The sequence below is a fragment of the Moschus berezovskii genome, chromosome 13 (genome assembly GCF_049115385.1).
Source record: "Moschus berezovskii isolate FMDL1 chromosome 13, NW_MosBer_1.0, whole genome shotgun sequence".
NCBI lineage: Eukaryota > Metazoa > Chordata > Mammalia > Artiodactyla > Moschidae > Moschus > Moschus berezovskii.
Genome location: NC_142472.1, coordinates 50841633 through 50859398, shown reverse-complemented (window position 1 = coordinate 50859398; position 17766 = coordinate 50841633). Strand labels below are relative to the sequence as shown.

General features: G+C 45.8%; 1 protein-coding gene across 2 annotated transcripts in view; it reads left to right on the top strand.

Moving 5' to 3' along the window:
- Positions 1 to 17557, top strand: part of XPO4 (exportin 4) — an 89223-nt gene extending 71666 nt beyond the window's left edge. For both annotated transcript variants that reach the window (XM_088842683.1, XM_088842684.1), the window contains 10 exons: positions 1682 to 1841; positions 2328 to 2497; positions 3496 to 3670; positions 5894 to 6187; positions 7265 to 7445; positions 10054 to 10172; positions 11310 to 11441; positions 11926 to 12042; positions 12418 to 12510; positions 14344 to 17557. In XM_088842683.1, coding sequence (XP_088698809.1) covers positions 1682 to 1841; positions 2328 to 2497; positions 3496 to 3670; positions 5894 to 6187; positions 7265 to 7445; positions 10054 to 10172; positions 11310 to 11441; positions 11926 to 12042; positions 12418 to 12510; positions 14344 to 14541 — 1639 coding nt within the window. In that variant the 3' untranslated portion in view covers positions 14542 to 17557. The remainder of the gene's footprint in view (positions 1 to 1681; positions 1842 to 2327; positions 2498 to 3495; positions 3671 to 5893; positions 6188 to 7264; positions 7446 to 10053; positions 10173 to 11309; positions 11442 to 11925; positions 12043 to 12417; positions 12511 to 14343) is intronic.
- The last annotated feature ends 209 nt before the right edge of the window (positions 17558 to 17766 follow it).

Here is a 17766-nt window from a genome sequence, read left to right as displayed (position 1 = left end):
TGTATCCATTGAAATGAAAAGCAAGAATCAAACTAAACATAATATGAGCTAATTTAGAAAAAGAAAACCCACATTTATCTTATTCAAATACATACATCTTTGTGTATATTAATTTTTTAAATTGTAGTATAATTGGCCTCCAATATTATATGAATTACAACTGTACAATATAATGATTCACAATTTTTAAAGTTTATGTAACATTTATAGTTAGATTTTGCCTATATTGTACAGAAATTTTTTAATGTTTAATTTATTTAAATTGGCATTACATTTTGCTTAGTTGTGTACTAATAAGTATTGTAATGATAACTTAATCCAGAGGACATCTTTAGCACAGTCTTATTATGGGAAATTTTTAAGAATTGTATTTTAATATCTTTATATACTTGTTTCAGAGAAGTATATGGTATGATCAATAAAGTGAGTATAAATATTTATTGTGTTAGGATAATATTTTATGGGGAATGAAATAGAAATAAAAATTTAAGGAGAAAAAGAGTATAATGTTTCCAGCTGTTAAAAGAAAATTTGTTTATTTTTCAAATGAATGATGGTGGTGTCAGAATTCTATGATTATTAAATTCCAATGCATACATTCAAGTGGCCACTGTAATTACTTAGTTAAGATTCTGTGAAGCTGCAAATTATATCATTTAAATAATGGAAAAAATTTGATATGCCAACTTAAAATGGGTTGTGAAATTGTTGGGTTATTTTTGTTCATATACTCTCTAACTTTTAGCACTGTTGGCATAGCATTGTATATATATATTCATATATATATGTATATAGTGAGATGTAAGAGGTTCTGGGGGCAGGACCTTAGAACCCACATGGTATGGGGGGTGGGGGTGGTGTCACAGGCCTGGAAGGAGCCGGGCAGCCGGGAGCAGCCATGGCAGGAGGTGCTTCTCAGTAGCTGGTTGGGTCAGGAGCTGATACTGTCCATGAGCTTCCATGTAGCAAGGGGGTTTCTGTCCCGAGAGGAGCAGTCTTGCCTTGGCACTCAAGCTGCTGAAGTGGTGTCAGTATGGGTTCCTCCCCTTCAGTCCTTCGCTGCTTTGCCTTTTAGCCAAAGTCGAGTTAAATGGACATCACTTGTGTCCCCTCCCAAACGCAGAACAAAGACTTTTTTTTTTAACTTACCCACATATCCTGCTATGTTAACACTACATAGGGTATGAACCCCATAGTGTTCAGAAAGGATCATACCTGCAGTATTTTTATTGAAAAATGCCATTACTAATCAAGTTTGTTAGAAAGTAAATAAGACTGTCAGATGTAGAGACAAGACTCAATATTCAGATGAGTCACTTAGCTGTGCCTGTGTGCAACGTAAAATAGCCAGCATGTGAAAATAGAGCAGTGCCAACAGCGGGAGTTTTAAGTTGCATTTACTCTGCACAGTTAACTTCATTCACTTCTCCACCTTGAATCTGTTCATGGTAGATTCACGTGTGCTCTGTCCCAGCAGAAGGTGTCTCTAGCCATGACTCTTTGTTTTCTTTCTTCCTGCTTCCTGAAAGGTCAGCAATAAGACAGAGACACAGATGGGTCTCCAACCCTCTTGAAGACAGTTTCAGAGAGTTGAGAAACAGAAAAGGGCTTTTAGGGGAAAAAAATGTGGTTAGACAGCCAGTAAATAAATAAATACATGACCTCCTTTTTGTGCCCACAGGCTGTTGTCTGCCATCCTCAGAGTTTCAGAAGTTGAGTCTCGGGCAATAAGGGCTGATCTCACACACCTGCTAAGCCCTCAGATGGGCAAAGACATTGTCTGGTTTCTAAAGCGCTGGGCAAAGACTTACCTCCTGGTGGATGAGAAGCTGTACGATCAGGTCAGAATGTGGCACCGCTTGACTGGGTTTGCATTTATGAGGATGGGAGTTAGAGAAATGAAAACAATTTTCTTGGTGATTTTCTTATCAGCATGTGAGTAATAGCCAAGCATCTTCCACACTGTGGACAGCGTCCTGTTTTATTAACTTTTCCTGGAGTGCATCATGTGATTCTGCATACTTTAAGCTCTGTGAAGTTCAGAGTACTATTTAGGAATGGATTAATTTACGTTCTCTGCATTTGATGTAAATACGTGCCTATGTTCCTGGTATGAGAATAGTTAAAGCTAACAGAAAAGCTACCGAAGGGAGCATCAGTGGGTTAAGAGTGTCCTTTCTGGACTTCAGGAAATGAATACCTATAGAAAATTGTTGTGAGGTACTTCAGGTTTAGTGCTGATTTCAGTTTGATTTCTCTGTGGGTTTTTCTTTCTTTCTTTTTCAGCAGATCTTTCTGACCTTAAAATATTTGTTTTCTCTCTGAAGATAAGTGTGCCGTTCAGCACAGCATTTGGAGCAGACACAGAGGGCTCTCAGTGGATTGTTGGCTACCTCTTACAGAAGGTCCTGAGCAACCTCTCAGTGTGCAGCAGCGAGCAGGGCCTTGCGGATGACACGGTTCAGCTGCTTGTCACGCTGGTGGAGAGAAGGGAGAGGTGAGCAGACGCTGACCTCAGGCATTGCCGCCTGAGCTCCACCTGTCAGGTCAGGAGAGGCTTTCCCACTGACTAACAGTCGCCTGGTCCCGAGGTCCAGGGAGACCCTACAGTTTTGAAGCAGTGTTTAAAACGGGGGTCCCAGCCCTCGGGCCATGGACGGGTACTGTCCATGTCCTGTTGGGAACCTGACCACCCAGCAGGAGGTGAGCGGGCTTCATCTGTATTTACAGCCACTTGCCATCATTGGCACCACTGCCTGAGCTCCGCCTCCTGTCAGGTGAGGGGGCAGGAGCACAAGTGAGATGCGCTTGAATCATCCCCAAACCACCCCTACACCCCGCCCTTGTCTGTGGGAAAATGGTCTTCCACGAAACTGGTCCCTGGTGCCAAAATGGTTGGGCACCACTGCTTTAGAAAATGTATCAAACTGTTGGTACAAATGCAGAGAGGTCTCTCCCACATTAGGAGTAGGGGGGTCTAATTTGAATTTTCAGGTATCCCATTAGTATTACCCCATTTTAAAGATGAGAAAAAGTAATTTAACAATAATTTTAATTTCACAGAATAAAATTTTTAGCATGTTCTACAACAAGTTCTGGGAATGTTTTCAGTTTTCTTACTCCGTGAATCCGTGGTTGTGATTACTTCTGTTGTTGACTGCTGTTTGTTGACTTCTCACAGTTTACCAGGTGCTGCTCCTGACATTGCACATGCGGCGTCTGCACGTCTTATCAGTCTCAGTCATGAGGTTCAGAGCTGTTATTCCTGTTGTCTTTATTTTACAGATGAGGAAATTGATAATTAAGAGAGATTAAATAAATTTTACCTTGACAAATGGCTAATTGGGTTTGAGTACAGGACTTCCAAGTCTGTACCAAGTTTACCATGCTGGACTTTAAAAAGTAGTTAAATCCAGTTGTTTTCCACTTTTGTTACTGAGTGTCCATGCAGGGTAAGTAAGTAATGCATCTTATGTATGTCGTTTCTCCCTACAGGGCAAACTTAGTCATTCAGTGTGAAAACTGGTGGAACTTAGCCAAGCAGTTTGCAAGCCGAAGCCCACCTCTGAATTTCTTGTCCAGCCCTGTGCAGAGGACGCTAATGAAGGCACTTGTCTTGGGAGGGTTTGCACACATGGACACAGAAACCAAGCAGCAGTACTGGACAGAGGTAATGGTCCCCCCTTATCTGCATGGCGTCTCTGTGTCACCCATGAAGTGAAGGTGAAAGTTGCTCAGTCGTGTCTGACTCTTTGCAATCCCATGGATATACAGTCCATGGAATTCTCCAGGCCAGAATACTGGAGTGGGTTGCCATTCCCTTCTCCAAGGGATCTTCCCAACCCAGGGATCAAACCCAGGTCTCGCGCATTGCACGTGGATTCTTTACCAGCTGTGCTACTGGGGAAGCCCTGGTGTCTCAGTGTCCACCAGGGAAGCCATGTCACTTGTGGGGGTTCTGAAATAGCCCTGTTTCCAAATAAGGTCGTGTTCTTAGGTGCTAGGGGTTCATTTCCATTTGTGGGGATGTAATTCAACCCATGGGCTTTCCAGGTGGTGCAGTGGTAAAGAATCCAGCTGCCGATGCAGGAGACCTATGTTTGATCCCTGGGTTGGAACAATCCCCTGGAGGAGGAAATGGCTACCCACCTCAGTATTCTTGCCTGGGACATGCCATGGACAGAAGAACCTGGCGAGCTACAGTTTATGAGGCTGTGAAGAGTCGGACACATGACAGCACAGCACGAATGCAGTTCAACCCATAGCAGCCATCCTGGACACAGTGTCTTATATAAGAAGGTTTCAACTGGCACTGAGAACTAGCAGTCTGTCATCTCTGTGATTGGATGCTCTCAGTGCTTGAGAAAGGGCATAAGAACAGAAATAGGCAATGGTCTGACTTTAGAACTGGATAGAAAACCAGCCCAGTCCAGTTTCTATTTAAATTTATTATCGTATGTGCAGCTTTAAATATTATTAAGACATCCTCTTCATGGTTACTCATATTTACTTGTACCCAGGGTAGGCCTCAGTATCTGGAGTTATGGTCTGTGCCAAGAGGAGTTGGGAAGGAAGGAGACAGACTCAGAGCTTATTGGTCTTCACCCATAGGGCAGAGGTTGGCAACTGCAGCCCGCAGGCCAAATCTGGCTTCTGTCTGATTTTATAAATAAAGTTTTATTGAAATACAGTCACGCTTAATCAGTTACATCTTTTCCTTGGCTACTTCTTCACTACAGTGAAATCATAACTGAGTAGTTGGTCCAGAGATAGTGTGTCCTATGAAGTCTAAAATATCTACACTCTGGACCTTTATAAAGGATCTTTCTTTTTTCCCCTAATGGAAAAGAGAATAGTAGCAGAATTCTGTGAATGGCATTGAGGAAGTCATGTTTTTTTCTTTTTCTTCTCAAATTACTGATGGTCGCATGTACTTATATGCTTTTTCATAAACAGTAACTTCTTTATTTCAGTTTTACTGGGATGTGATTGACATAGATCATTGTATAGCTTAAAGGTTTGCGGCATAGTGGTTTAACTTACATATGTTGTGAAGTGGATTGCTGCAGTAAGTTTAGTTAGCATCCATCATCTCACAGGTACCGAAAAAGAAGAAGCAATTAAAGAACATTTATTTTCTTGTGATGACAACTCCTGAGATTGCCTCTCTTAACCTTCCCACATCTCCTACAGCAGCGGTTAACTGTAGTCGCGTCATGTATGTTATACCCCCAGTGCTTCCTCATCTTATGATGGGAAGTTTGTGCCTTTGACCGTCTTCCTTCCTCCATGAATGAATGGCGTGGTTTCCTTGTTCTTATGGCCGAGTAATATTCCACTGTGTGTATGTACCTCACCTTCTTTACCCATTTGTCTGTCGGTGGACAGACGGTTGCTGCCTCATCTTGGCTGTTGTAAATGGTGCTGCTGTGAACATTGGATGCATGTATCTTTTTGAATTAGTGTTTCTTTTTTCAGATAAATACCCAAGGTGGAATGACTGGATCATGTGATAATTCTAATTTTAATTTTTTGAGGAACCGCCATACTGTTTCCACAGTGGCTCCACCAACTCGAGTTCCCACTGACAGTGCATGGAGGTTCCCTTTCCTCCACATGCTCACCAGCACTTGTTTCTTGTCTTTTTGAGGCTGGCCACTCTGATAGGTGTGAGGTATTTCACAGAGTTTTGACTTAGTTTTCCTGTTGCCTCATCATGTGAGCACCTTTCTATGTGCTGCTGAGTGATTTGTTTGCCAGAAGTTAGGATCACCTTTGTTTTCTGTGCTTTTTTTGCCTCCAACGATTAGAAATGTTGTGGAAAGTGAATATTTGTCCAAATTGAAAAAACTTGTGAGTCATACATTTAGAAAACCCATGCTTTATTTTCTAGGTTCTTCAGCCACTTCAGCAGCGGTTCTTGAGAGTGATAAACCAGGAGAATTTCCCACAGACATGCCAGCAGGAGGAGGTGAAGCAGGAGATCACGGCCACCCTGGAGGCCCTGTGCGGCATTGCTGAGGCTACCCAGGTGGACAACGTGGCCATCCTTTTTAACTTTCTTATGGACTTCCTTACCAATTGCATTGGGTTGATGGAAGTTTACAAAAACACGCCAGAGACAGTCAACCTCATTATAGAAGTTTTTGTTGAAGTTGCGCATAAGCAGATATGCTATCTTGGAGAGGTGAGTCTTTGGTCCCTTCCAGATCAGAGCTCCTGAGAGCTGTGTAACAGGGTAACAGACACTTCACACTGAGTGAACGTTGTTTGAAATAATACTCTTGTGCCCCCAAAGCATTGTTCAAAAAAACTATTTGCAAAAGAATTCAGAGTTCAGAGGATGGCTCGTTGAATGAATATAAATTCTTGCCCTAAAAACGTTAATGATCAGTCATTTCTTTTGACTAGTATTTTACTCCTTAATGTTAATGATCAGTCATTTCTTTTGACTAGTATTTTACTCCTTATTCAAATGAAGACTATTTGATAAAACAGTTTGATTATGGTAGAAAATTGTAACCAAGTTCTCTGTGGTGGAACCCTAGGACTTAGAATCTGAGGTGGCGATTTGTGTCTTTGTTTTGTAATCAGATAAATGTTTAGACAGACAAAGTTCTTTTATATTCAGTCAGCAGAGATGTTCCCGATTTATGTTTTGTTGTTGCTGTTAGATCAAACTGGTGGTTTAGTCGCTCAGTTGTGTCCGACTCTTTGCGGCCCCACGGGCTGTAGCCTGCCAGACTCCAATGTCTGTGGGATTCTCCAAGAATACTGGAGTGGGTTGCCATTTCCTTCTCCATTAGATCAAAGGAAACTGCTCAAAAGTGAGGTTTCATTTTGTAAATGGTGTTAAGTGTCATCACAGGTGCGTTGTTCAGTGGTTAGGCCAGGGCTGTTTATTCGAATCTTTGTGCTTCTGCAAGTTAAACCATTTTCAATCTTAAAATAAAACTTGTCATACAAGAAGTTGAAGTAGTAAAGCAGTTCTGTTGCCAGAATCATAGTGTCTTTCTCGTATGTATTATCAGATGCACACAAAGTGTCAAATTTTATGTTAGAATACCACTAATACTTTAAATGCAACTGTAATCTTATGCTTTTCTGTTTTTATTAATGCTTTAATATGGTTTAAAACAAGTGTTAGAGCAGCTATCAGAATTTAGAGTAAATTTATTATATCCACATTTAAATATTCTTTGATATTTATGTTTGTTTCCCAGGCAGGTTCTCCCCAGTATAACTTCTCCCTGCTTTTTTCCAGTCCAAAGCCATGAACTTGTATGAAGCCTGCCTCACTCTGCTGCAAGTTTATTCGAAAAATAACTTGGGGCGGCAGAGAATCGATGTCACGGCCGAGGAGGAGCAGTACCAGGACCTTCTCCTCATCATGGAGCTTCTGACCAACCTTCTGTCCAAAGAGTTCATAGATTTCAGTGACACAGGTAACATGTGCAAGGCTTTGGTGTGGCATCCCCGGGAAGCTCTCACACAGTAGGCAGAGTTTGTCTCTGTGGCTGTGGGGGTGGGGTGGGGGACCCAGCACCCTGTGTGCCAGGCTCTCCTCTTCCAGGGATGGCAGTGCTGGTGTCTGCCCTTCACAAGGTTCCGGTTGGTGCCAGGCATGCTCCTATCCAGCAGCATGAGGCTGGTACCTCTGCTCACTCACGTGAGAGTGGAGGAAACGGTACAGACAGGCTGTGCCACTTGCCCAAAGGTGCACAGCTAGTAGGTAGCAGGGCTGGTGCTCACATCCCCGCATGGGACTCCAGAGGCCGTTGTCTTCAGTTAGTTTTATTGACTCACTCCTCTGTGTCCTCTGAGGTATGCCTAGGGAACCCGAGTCCTTGGTCAGTGCATCTTGGGAGCCACTGAAGTTGGGCGCTGGCACACCACTCTGTGAAGCCCTGCGCTGGGGCCTCCCCACCAGCAGGACCTGGGGGAAGTCTGTTAGCTGTGCTGGGCCTCCCTCACTGTAGAGAGGGTGTGATACCTGTCCAGTCAGGTGGGTTTCAGGTGGGTTAACGATGAACTGCAAGGTACTTCTGGTACCTGTTCTCATCACTTATGGTCTCGTCACCTCTGCTGTCACAGGCCGGTGCATCTGGGTGATTCGACCTCATGGGTACTGCTGTCTCCTCTTCTCAGAAACCCCACCCCCTGGGCTCAGCACACCTGACACTGGACACTATTCTTTGCACTGGTCACTTTCCTGTCCACTCGCCAGCAGTTTCTGGCAGTCTCTGCCCTGTGTCAGGGCACCTAGATGACAGGCCTCCACTGCCCACTGTCTCCAGGCCTGGCTGCTCACGTGGGTGTTGGTCCTGGGGTTCCTGATTCCTTCAGGCTGGCACTGCATCACCTTTCCTAGATCAGGTGACCCTGTGACGCCTCAAGCTGTCCTGACCTTTCCCTCGAAGGGTGTGTGTGACATGACTTGCTGAGGTTCGAGCACTGTGCCCATTGGTGTGTGGACTTCTGAGGGGAGTGTGGACCATAGTACGCGAGCCCTGAGCCCTGACTGGAGTTGAGAACTGAGGTTGGGAGCGACAGAGAGCTTTGTGTGAAGGGCATTTGAAGGGGACAGAAGACCCCAGGCTCCCGCAGATGGGTCACTGTGGATGGGCAGGGTTTCAGAATAAAAAAGCAAAAGGATTAAAATCAAAAAACATTTTGATTTTCTTAGAAAAGAAATTGAGGCCAAAATGCTCAGGATTGAAAGTATAAAATAAGGGTAAAAAGAATAAAGGTGGGTAGAGTTGAAATCTCGAAGGAAAAAAAATGAAGACAGTTAAACTACAAAATGATAAAGCAGCAGCATTAGCTGATAAAACAGATGGTAGAATTGGAAAGAGTGTTTTTAAGTGATTATTTTAAAAATAATAGGTGAGATAAGGTAGAAAATATATTAATATTATGAAATAAAATTAATAACACTGGGTGAGATATCAAAGCACATTTGAAAATGAGCCTCTGAGTGATGTTCCTGGGGGAGCCGGTGGCTGCAGAGCCAAGTGCCACAGTCCAGGCCCAGAGCCTGTCCCGTGAGCAGGTGCGGGGCGCAGGGAGCCCCATGAGCAGCCCAGGCTTCCTACCAGTGGGACCGAGGTTCAGCAGTGCCGGCTGTGGACAGTAGGATCCTCCCAGCTAGAGCTGAGTCTCTGGAGAGGACAGAATTACACTGAAAACATGGTTTTTAAATAGAGGTAGGTTTTTTTTTTAACCCCATTTTTTTTCTTTTCCTCCTTGTTGTGAGTGTAATATGCTCATAGTAGAAAAGGTGTGAAAATATATAGACCGAAAAATCACCCATACTTTGACTTAATCCAGAGTCAGCTGTTTCAATTGCTTTTTGTTAATTTCTCTTTGGGTTATTTTGTACAATTCTTTTTGTGGGCATAGTCCAAATATAATTTTATATTCTGCCTTTTTAATTGTTAGCTTTTCCCTTGTCATTAACACATCTCATGACTTTCTCATGGCTGCATGTTAACCCACCTGTTTTCCTAATATTGAACATTTGAAATGCTCACAGTTTCTTAGATGTTTATTTATGAATTTTGGTCCTTTATCCATTTAGGTCTTAAGTCTTAGTAATTTATGCCTCATTTTTGGATAAGAATAATAATTCTTTGTCACATCAGCAACATAAAAAAAACCCGTCTATTTTATGTAATATTCCAGTATTTTTCTCCATTCCTTTTCAGCTTAGAAAAATCCCATGTACCTAGGAGAAAAATGAATACTGCTATGGAAATAATTTACTCCACAATATGACCATTGTGTCAGTGGAGTCAACTTTACTTTTCAAAAAATGTTGATGAAGCATTAGTTTTACTTTCATCACTGTAGAATGTTAATGCCAACACAGAATACCTGCACCCAGTGCTCAGACCCTTAGAGTGAAGCAGGAAAGGAGGACCTGGGTGTCTGTGTCATCCTCCGGTGGATTTGTTTTGTCCTGGGGCGTGACTCCGCTTTCATTGTCAGGCGGGAAAGCATATCCGTCTGTTGATGTTGCAGCTGTAAGACCGCATTGTTGTCACATTGCAGATGAAGTGTTCAGAGGTCAGGAGCCTGGGCCAGCAGCGAGCAGATCTGTGTCGGCGGCCGACGTTGTATTATATGGAGTGAACCTGATCCTGCCCTTGATGTCACAGGACCTCTTGAAGGTACGTGAAGAGAGGAATGTGAACGTTGAAGCCATGCGTGCTTGAACATGAAGGTTCAGGGTACTTGGGACAGAAGTACATATCTGATTTAATTAGGGAGCTGGTACCCTGATGCTGGGAAAGGTTGGGGGCGGGAGGAGAAGGGGACGACGGAGAATGAGATGGCTGGATGGCACCACCGACTCTGTGGACATGAGTTTGAGTGAACTCCGGGAGTTGGTGATGGACAGGGAGGCCTGGCGTGCTGTGATTCATGGGGTCGCGGAGAGTTGGACATGACTGAGCGACTGAACTGAACTGAACTGAACCCTGAAGTGTGTGTGAAAACAGAGCCTGTGTGTTGCTATCCTGTGTCCTTCACACCTGTGCCTGCCCCAGCCCTGTGCCCATTGGTCCCTCGGTGCCAAGGAAAGACTGGGTCTTTCAGAGAGGTTCACTGGTCACTTGTGTTCAGCTGATACAGTAGGTTGTGTGTGTATAGTTGTACGTGTAGGTGTGTCCTTTGGTACTTTCCCAGCACATGCCCAGGCTGAGGGGCTGGGCAGCAGGGTACATCCCAGCCGCTCCTGGACAAGCAGGTGGAGACAGCAGGGCTGACTCAGCTGGCCACGCTCCCTGTGTCTGACTGCACTGGGCCTTGTCTCCTCTCACCAGTCTGTCGAGGGTGTGCTGGTGATGAGGCCTCACACCCCTTCTGCCCCGCCCACCCCAGAACCATCCAGGAGTGGGAGGGAGAGGAAGAGGGGGCTGGGTGCTACACAGAATGGGGGGCAGACCCTGAGGGGGCATGTGTACACACAATGGGGGGCGACCCTGAGGAGCGTGTGTACACAGAATGCGGGGTGGGGCAGACCCTGAGGAGCGTGTGTGTACACAGAATGGGGACAGAGCGAGACCCTGAGGGGTGTGTGCAGTTGAGAGTCAGGGTGAGGGCTGTTAGTTCCCAGCACAAGATCTATTAGTTCCTAGCATACTGATTTTATTGTAACGTTTTTTTACATCTTATTTGTGTCTTTGTATTTTCTGTATCCTGTATGTGTTTTAAACAAATGGTTAGAAGCTTGATCCTTAATGCTTTATTCCACTAATGAAAACTGGTATCATTGAACATCCAAATATTTAATATTTCTTTTTCAGTTTCCAACTCTGTGTAATCAATACTACAAATTAATCACATTTATCTGTGAGATTTTTCCTGAGAAAATACCGCAGCTTCCTGAGGATCTTTTTAAAAGTCTGATGTACTCGCTGGAACTAGGAATGACATCATATCCTTTAAATGCGTGTCGTGAGCACTTGGCACTGGGGAAAGGGGGTGCTTGAAGAAGCATTTTCAGAAGTTGTATTTTTCCTTACGTTGTTCAGTCTTATTTCTTGAAAAGCAGCAACTCTTAGGTACAATGATGCTGTGTTTCTTTGTGAATTTGCCTCACCTTGGCCTCCTTTGGCAGATCCCAGGGTCTCTGGTCCCTGGTCCCAGAGTCCTATCTGATGGAGTCCAGTCAGTGGAGTCAGGCCCTGTTGCTGGCCTCTGATCTTAACCCTACTTGGTTGTGTGCATCGCAGTCAGAGCACATGGAGACCCCCAGTCCTGGGCCCCAGACCCGTGCGTCTCTCATCTCACTTAGCAGACTCCCATGTACTTACTTCAGCGTGCTCACTTCTAGAACAGCTGTCCGCTGGCTGACAGCTAAGCGTTGTGTTCTGAGTCACAGCTGTCTGTGCTCGTTGTTCTTTGACCGTGGTGATCAGAATGAGTTCGGAGGTTTGCCAGCTGTGCCTGGAAGCCTTGACTCCGTTAGCTGAGCAGTGTGCAAAAGCCCAGGAGACGGACGCGCCCCTCTTCCTGGCCACACGGCACTTCCTCAAGGTGAGGAGCTGGGCCTTCCCGCCAGGCAGTGCTAACAGCTTTATCCCTGACAAGGCTGTCTTTCTTTCTACTGTGGTTTCTGGAGCTTAGCTTCCTAGCTTCCTTGGATACCACCCTTCTGTCGCTTTGTGTTCTTGAAATTCCATGTCGTGACTGTACCAGGAATTCGATAATCAAATAACTTCATTTACCACAGTAAGCAGTAACATCTTCACATTTGTCCTTGGGTTTTTAGAAAACCATTTCTTTACTTTTTAGAGTTACTTAATAAACAAGAATAACTACCACCTTCTTTTTCCCTCTTGGAATGGGGAGGGACTGAAGGGTGGTACAGTTGTCCGTGTCTTTATTGAGAGGTGTTCCTGTGTCTTTCAGCTGGTGTTTGATATGCTGGTTTTGCAGAAGCACAGCACGGAGATGACCACCGCGACTGGCGAGGCCTTCTACACGCTGGTGTGTCTGCATCAGGTACTGGTGTGTCCCTGGGCCTCTCCTGGCTCATGTGGCCGGGGTGGGGGTGTTGGACAGACGGGCTGCGTGTTCCTCAGGGACTGGGCCTCTGTGTGTCTTCTCCTTCCTTGAAGCCTTGTTTTCAGTAGCTCGGGCGTTCTCTGTGTTTCTTTGACAAGCTGTTCATAAGTAGTTACTTTGCCTTCTTCACTGTCATTACCATCCTTTGCTTGATGGCTACCCTAAAACTTGTCCTGAACACCTGTGCTGGAAGACACAGTCTCTGTCCTTGAGGAACTCATAGTTTTGCAAGGAAACGAGATACAGGAGCCTGGGGACCCCGAGAAGTCTGCCCTCAGGAAGCCTGGAAAGCTGCAAAGTGTTGTCTCCTAGGACAGGGTGGACAGCTGTGGGTGGTTGGAGCCTGGAGGGCATGTGCAGTGCCCCCTTGATGGGGCGGGAATGGTGGGGAATGCAGGGGTTGGGCTGGCCTGCCTATCTTTCACAGCGCCCTGTCCCCCTTCCCAGTGGCAGGGGTGCCTGTGGGTGCGGGGGAGGTACAGAGGCTGTGCATTTGCTGGGCCTGGGACCCAGGGTAGGTTTTGAAGAGCCTCACATGCTACTTAAAGACCACCTTCCTGCAGCACCTGGCTCCAGGGGGCTCAGGGATTCTTCTCACCTCTGCCACCCGTGGTGCCCAGCTTGGGGGAGGGGTACTCCTCCATTACCTGCTTCCTTCCCTCTGCTGTCTTCCCTCCACCCCTGGACATAAGCCATTACATCTTGGTGGCCTTTTGAAAAACACAGGCACACATTGTAGGAAAGAGGGCAGGGCCTCAGACTTGGCTGGTCTGGCCCTAGAGCCACTGCCATTCCTGTGACTGGGGAAGTGACATGTGTGTGTGTGTGCACTCGTGTCTTTGTGTGTGTGTGAGCGCATGTACTCGTGTGTGTGTGTACTCAATCCCTGTGCACAGGCCCGCCTCCTGGGGACAGTTAGGCCAGCTCCATGCTGGGGGGTGGGGTGGGGTATGTGCCTCACTCCTCTTGTCCAGATGGGTTTAGTATCTGGCCTCCCCACTTGGGTTCATGATGTCCCGAGAAACTCAGGAAAAGGAGTAACAGCCGCTTTTTTCATGGTGATTATTTTAGAAAGCTGCCCTGTCTGCGTTCCCTTAATCCACACCCTACTGGCCGTGCCAGGCTTTACTGTGGAAGGCGTCACAGGCAGGGAAGCCACGCCCACTACCGCTCCACGCCACTGAGCACGGAGCACACCTCCCTTTTGCTGCAAGGGAGGCCGGGCCATTCCCTTCCCCGCCCCCCACCCAGTTCCTGTCTGCACTTGGCGCATGCGCTGTGTCGTTGTTGTGCGGGTAGGATTTCTGCATCAACCTCCAGGAAACCTGGGAGTCAGCTTGAAGACTTAGGGCCCAGGAGTCCACCGTAAATCTACCCACCAAGAGTATCGTAAAATGCAAAAAAAAAAAAAAAAAGTGAAACAGCAGGGAGATGTAGCAGCACAAGGTAGGTGATCCTTTGGGCTCTGGACGTGGGTTCTTGGGCTCTTGCTCAAAGGCCTCTGGTCTTGGGTATGTTCTTGCCTCTTTTTGTGGAGAGCTTTTGTCTGTAAAGCAGGGGTGTCAACTGTGTCTGCTTCACAGGCTTGTTACACAGCAGTGAGTTACCAGTGGAAATCCTCAGAGCAGGAAGAGTCAAGGATCAGAAGAGCTGCTGGCCTGCCTTTTGGACCCTGCAGTCCACTGATTGGTGTTTTGTGTAGCGACTGAGGATGGTCATGCTCTTATGTACTTACCTTAGGGATGCTCTGTGCTTTTCTCTCTTCAACAGGCAGAGTACTCTGAACTAGTGGAAACCCTGCTGTCGAGTCAGCAAGACCCAGTTATTTACCAGAGGCTAGCTGATGCCTTCAACAAGCTGACCGCGAGCAGCACGCCCCCTGCGCTGGATCGGAAGCAGAAGATGGCCTTCCTGAAGAGTTTAGAAGAGTTTATGGCAAATGTTGGTGGTCTCCTTTGTGTAAAATAAACAACAGAGCTTTATGCTGTACCAGACCCTTCCTGCGAAGTGCACTGAATTGCTGAGAGTTGACTAGAGTCTTGTCCTGTTCATCAATCCCACGGCCGCTCGGACTCTGGAGAGCCTGCCAGCTCGGGGTGTGATGCAGGGAGAGTCGGCTTGAATCGGCTTCTGCTGTAGGCGTCAGCCGCCATGCGGCGTAGGGCTTGTACTTTGTCAGATGAAACTCAGTATGTGTGCAAACACACGTGGGCACCAGGAAGTACATCCCCAGTGCCTTTTCCCTCTTTGACAGAGCATCAGGTGGCCGCCAGTATCCAGTCTTGTCATTCCAGACAGCTGGATGTCTGCTCAGCCACTGGCCATTGACAGCTCATCACCGAGGAGCTGGTTGAAAGGGTAGACCCTGGGGCCCAACCGTGGACCCTCAGAGTTTGTTTGTTGGACCCTGGATTCTTCATTTTAACAAGCTCCTCTCCTCTGCCACCCCACAGCTTTCAGTCAGTGTGGGAGACACTGAACGCTTCTAGCGATGTGGCCCCCTGCCAACTCAGTCTGGTCCTTCCCTGGGAGGGGCAGGTGCTCTGACCAGAGAAGGGCACCAGGGTGGGTGTCTGTGGCCTCTCATTGTCCCCTGTCTGCTGGGTCATGGCAGCCTGACCACTGCAGGTCCCATGAACCTGCTCTGATGCCTGAACCATAGGAGGAAAATGTGTGTTTATTTTTGTTCCATAAAAATAACTTTAGGAACTGTAGCCATTTCATTGCCTTAATTTTAAGAAGAAATTACAAAAAGGAGCAGATTGTTTTAGTAAGAAATCAAGTCTTGACGCTTCGGAGTTGGTTTAGGGTGTTGGCTGCTATGAACCCAGGGCCCGTTTGATTGTGTTTTTGTGGTTTTATGGGTGAAATGAAAGGCTCATTCATACCTAGTCTAACTTTCTGAGTACGTTTCTGTTTCTGTTCACCGCCGTGGCCCGTGACTGATACTCTGCTCTGAATGGCTTGCTTAAGCAATAACACTTTTTAAGGATGTGAATTGCTGGTTCATGCACACACTTAAACATGAGGATATCAGAGCAGTAATTACCCTCATTTCACAGGAGCCACATGAATTTAAGAGATTAAAAAGTTCACCTTAGATCGCCTTTGATTTTTCTCATCGGGATTTGTGTACTGCTGTCATACTCCCCTAAGCTCTGTGTGCCAGCTCAGATCACAGAAAGGAAAGCGAACTTAGGACCAGCAGGCGTGTGACCCTGGCCCCTGTGGGTCAGGACCCACAGTATGGTCACGGAGGATGTGTGTGGTGCCGGACCTTGTGCTCCGGTCAGTTACAGGCCCCCAGCCTGTGCAGGCCCTGCCGGACACAGAGCAAAGCCTCAGCTTTTTGTGGAATGTTCTCTTATTCGATCATGGCTGGTTAACAACTGAGGTGGAACAGAAACGTCTCAAGATGTCTGGGGAAGCTGGTGTCCTCTTCCAGAAGTACATGTATGACCGCCTTCCTGACACACTTGGGACAGTGCATTTACTTTTAGGGTTCTCTTTCCTTCCCCTAGAGAACTTGAAGTCAGAGGCAGCAGGAGTCACTGTTTTTGTTTGTAGTGTTGTGGTGTTTCAGTGTCCCAGTGCCCTCGGGCCCAGCAGTTGTGATCTAAATACATTCCTGTCCCTCTGCCTAAGGACACCAAGATGCAGCCAGCCGGGCCAGTCCTCTGACTGTGACAAGAGTGTACTCAAGTTGTTATTAAAAAGAAAGATAAGTGGAAAGGACTGCCTTGGTAAACAACAGGGCATCTGGACAGAGATGTCTTTGCTAAATTTGCCCATATTCTGTCACGATACTGTGTTTTCATTAGGAACCATTCAACTGAAAGGAGAGTTTCTTCAGCTTGGACCAAATGGTACTGAAAGTATCATAAGACTGTGGGTTAGTGGCAGACTGGAAGGACGGGCCACCACCAGGTCTGGGTGGTTGGAGCCAGACTATCTCCAGGCGTTTGTGTGTTTGTTTTCCTGGTTGGAGACCTGTTTAGTTTGGGTGTTGTGTTTTACTTTGCTATGTTTGTTGGCTTCCCAGTTTTGGAGGGTTTATAATGGTCTTGCCTGAGTGGGTGTCAAGTTTATAATGGTCTTGCCTGAGTGGGTGTCAAGAACGCTGGCTTAATTCTAGTAAATTGATTTTTACTATTAAAACTGACTGTTGTCAAGGGAGTTTTAAAAGGAAAAACATTATTTGTGCCCCTTTTTTATACACTCAAGGGACACCGCTGTGTATTTGAGTTCCTACATGAGTGTATTTATACTTTCTCTGGTTTACAGACAGCGTCTTTTCACCTCCGCTGTCAGCTCTCTCTCCGTCTTATTTTCCTCTGCCCTTCTGTCTCTGAAGGTGCAGTCCCCACGGACTCTGGGTGTCTTTGCAGTATGTATTCCTGTGACGACCTCTGACAAGCGTTAGCAGCTCTGTGGGAAGGACTGGTCAGCATGCAGGTCCTGTGTGCAGTCCTGGGTGGCTGGCTGCCTGGGGTGCACCTGACAGCATCTTTTCAGCACAGTGACTTGGGTCTTCATGGGCTGGGAGATCATGGGATATTTCCAAACTTCAGTTTTTTTCAAACTAGTTTTGACAATTTAGTCTTATTTCCTTGAAAACAGTGTTTCTAACTATATTACATTATTCTGTTCAGAGGAGGTGTTCAGAGGAGGTGGTTACTACTTTTTTTTTTCCCTTCACAGCTTGCATTTCAAAACCAAACATCTTTCCCCCAGTCAGCATTACTTAACTTCCCTTACTGTCTTTGGCTGGATTTTCTCTTCTACCAAAAATGTCAAGTCTTTGTATTTCTGATATGACCATATTCTCCATGTCTGTTAATACTTGTATAAATCCCTCAAGTACTGAAGGAAATGAGTTGTCAATTTCAAGGATTTCAAGTTTGAGTATCTTAATCTGCAGGGTCTGTTGCACCCTTAAAATATTATTTTCATAATTTTACATGTTTCTGTTTGTCACCTCTGCTGTCATTAGATCTTAGTAATTAGCTGTCTCTGACAATGATTCTTGTTATAAGTTCCTGAATAAAATATTAACTGTTCAGAAGAAGAAACCTCAGTACTTCTTAGGGGTTTTTCATAACCAGAGAATAGGAACCAATTTGGATCTTGAGTTCTTAATATTATAATTTTCTGTAAATTTCTCTGTAAAACAGCATAGGTGATTTGAGGATA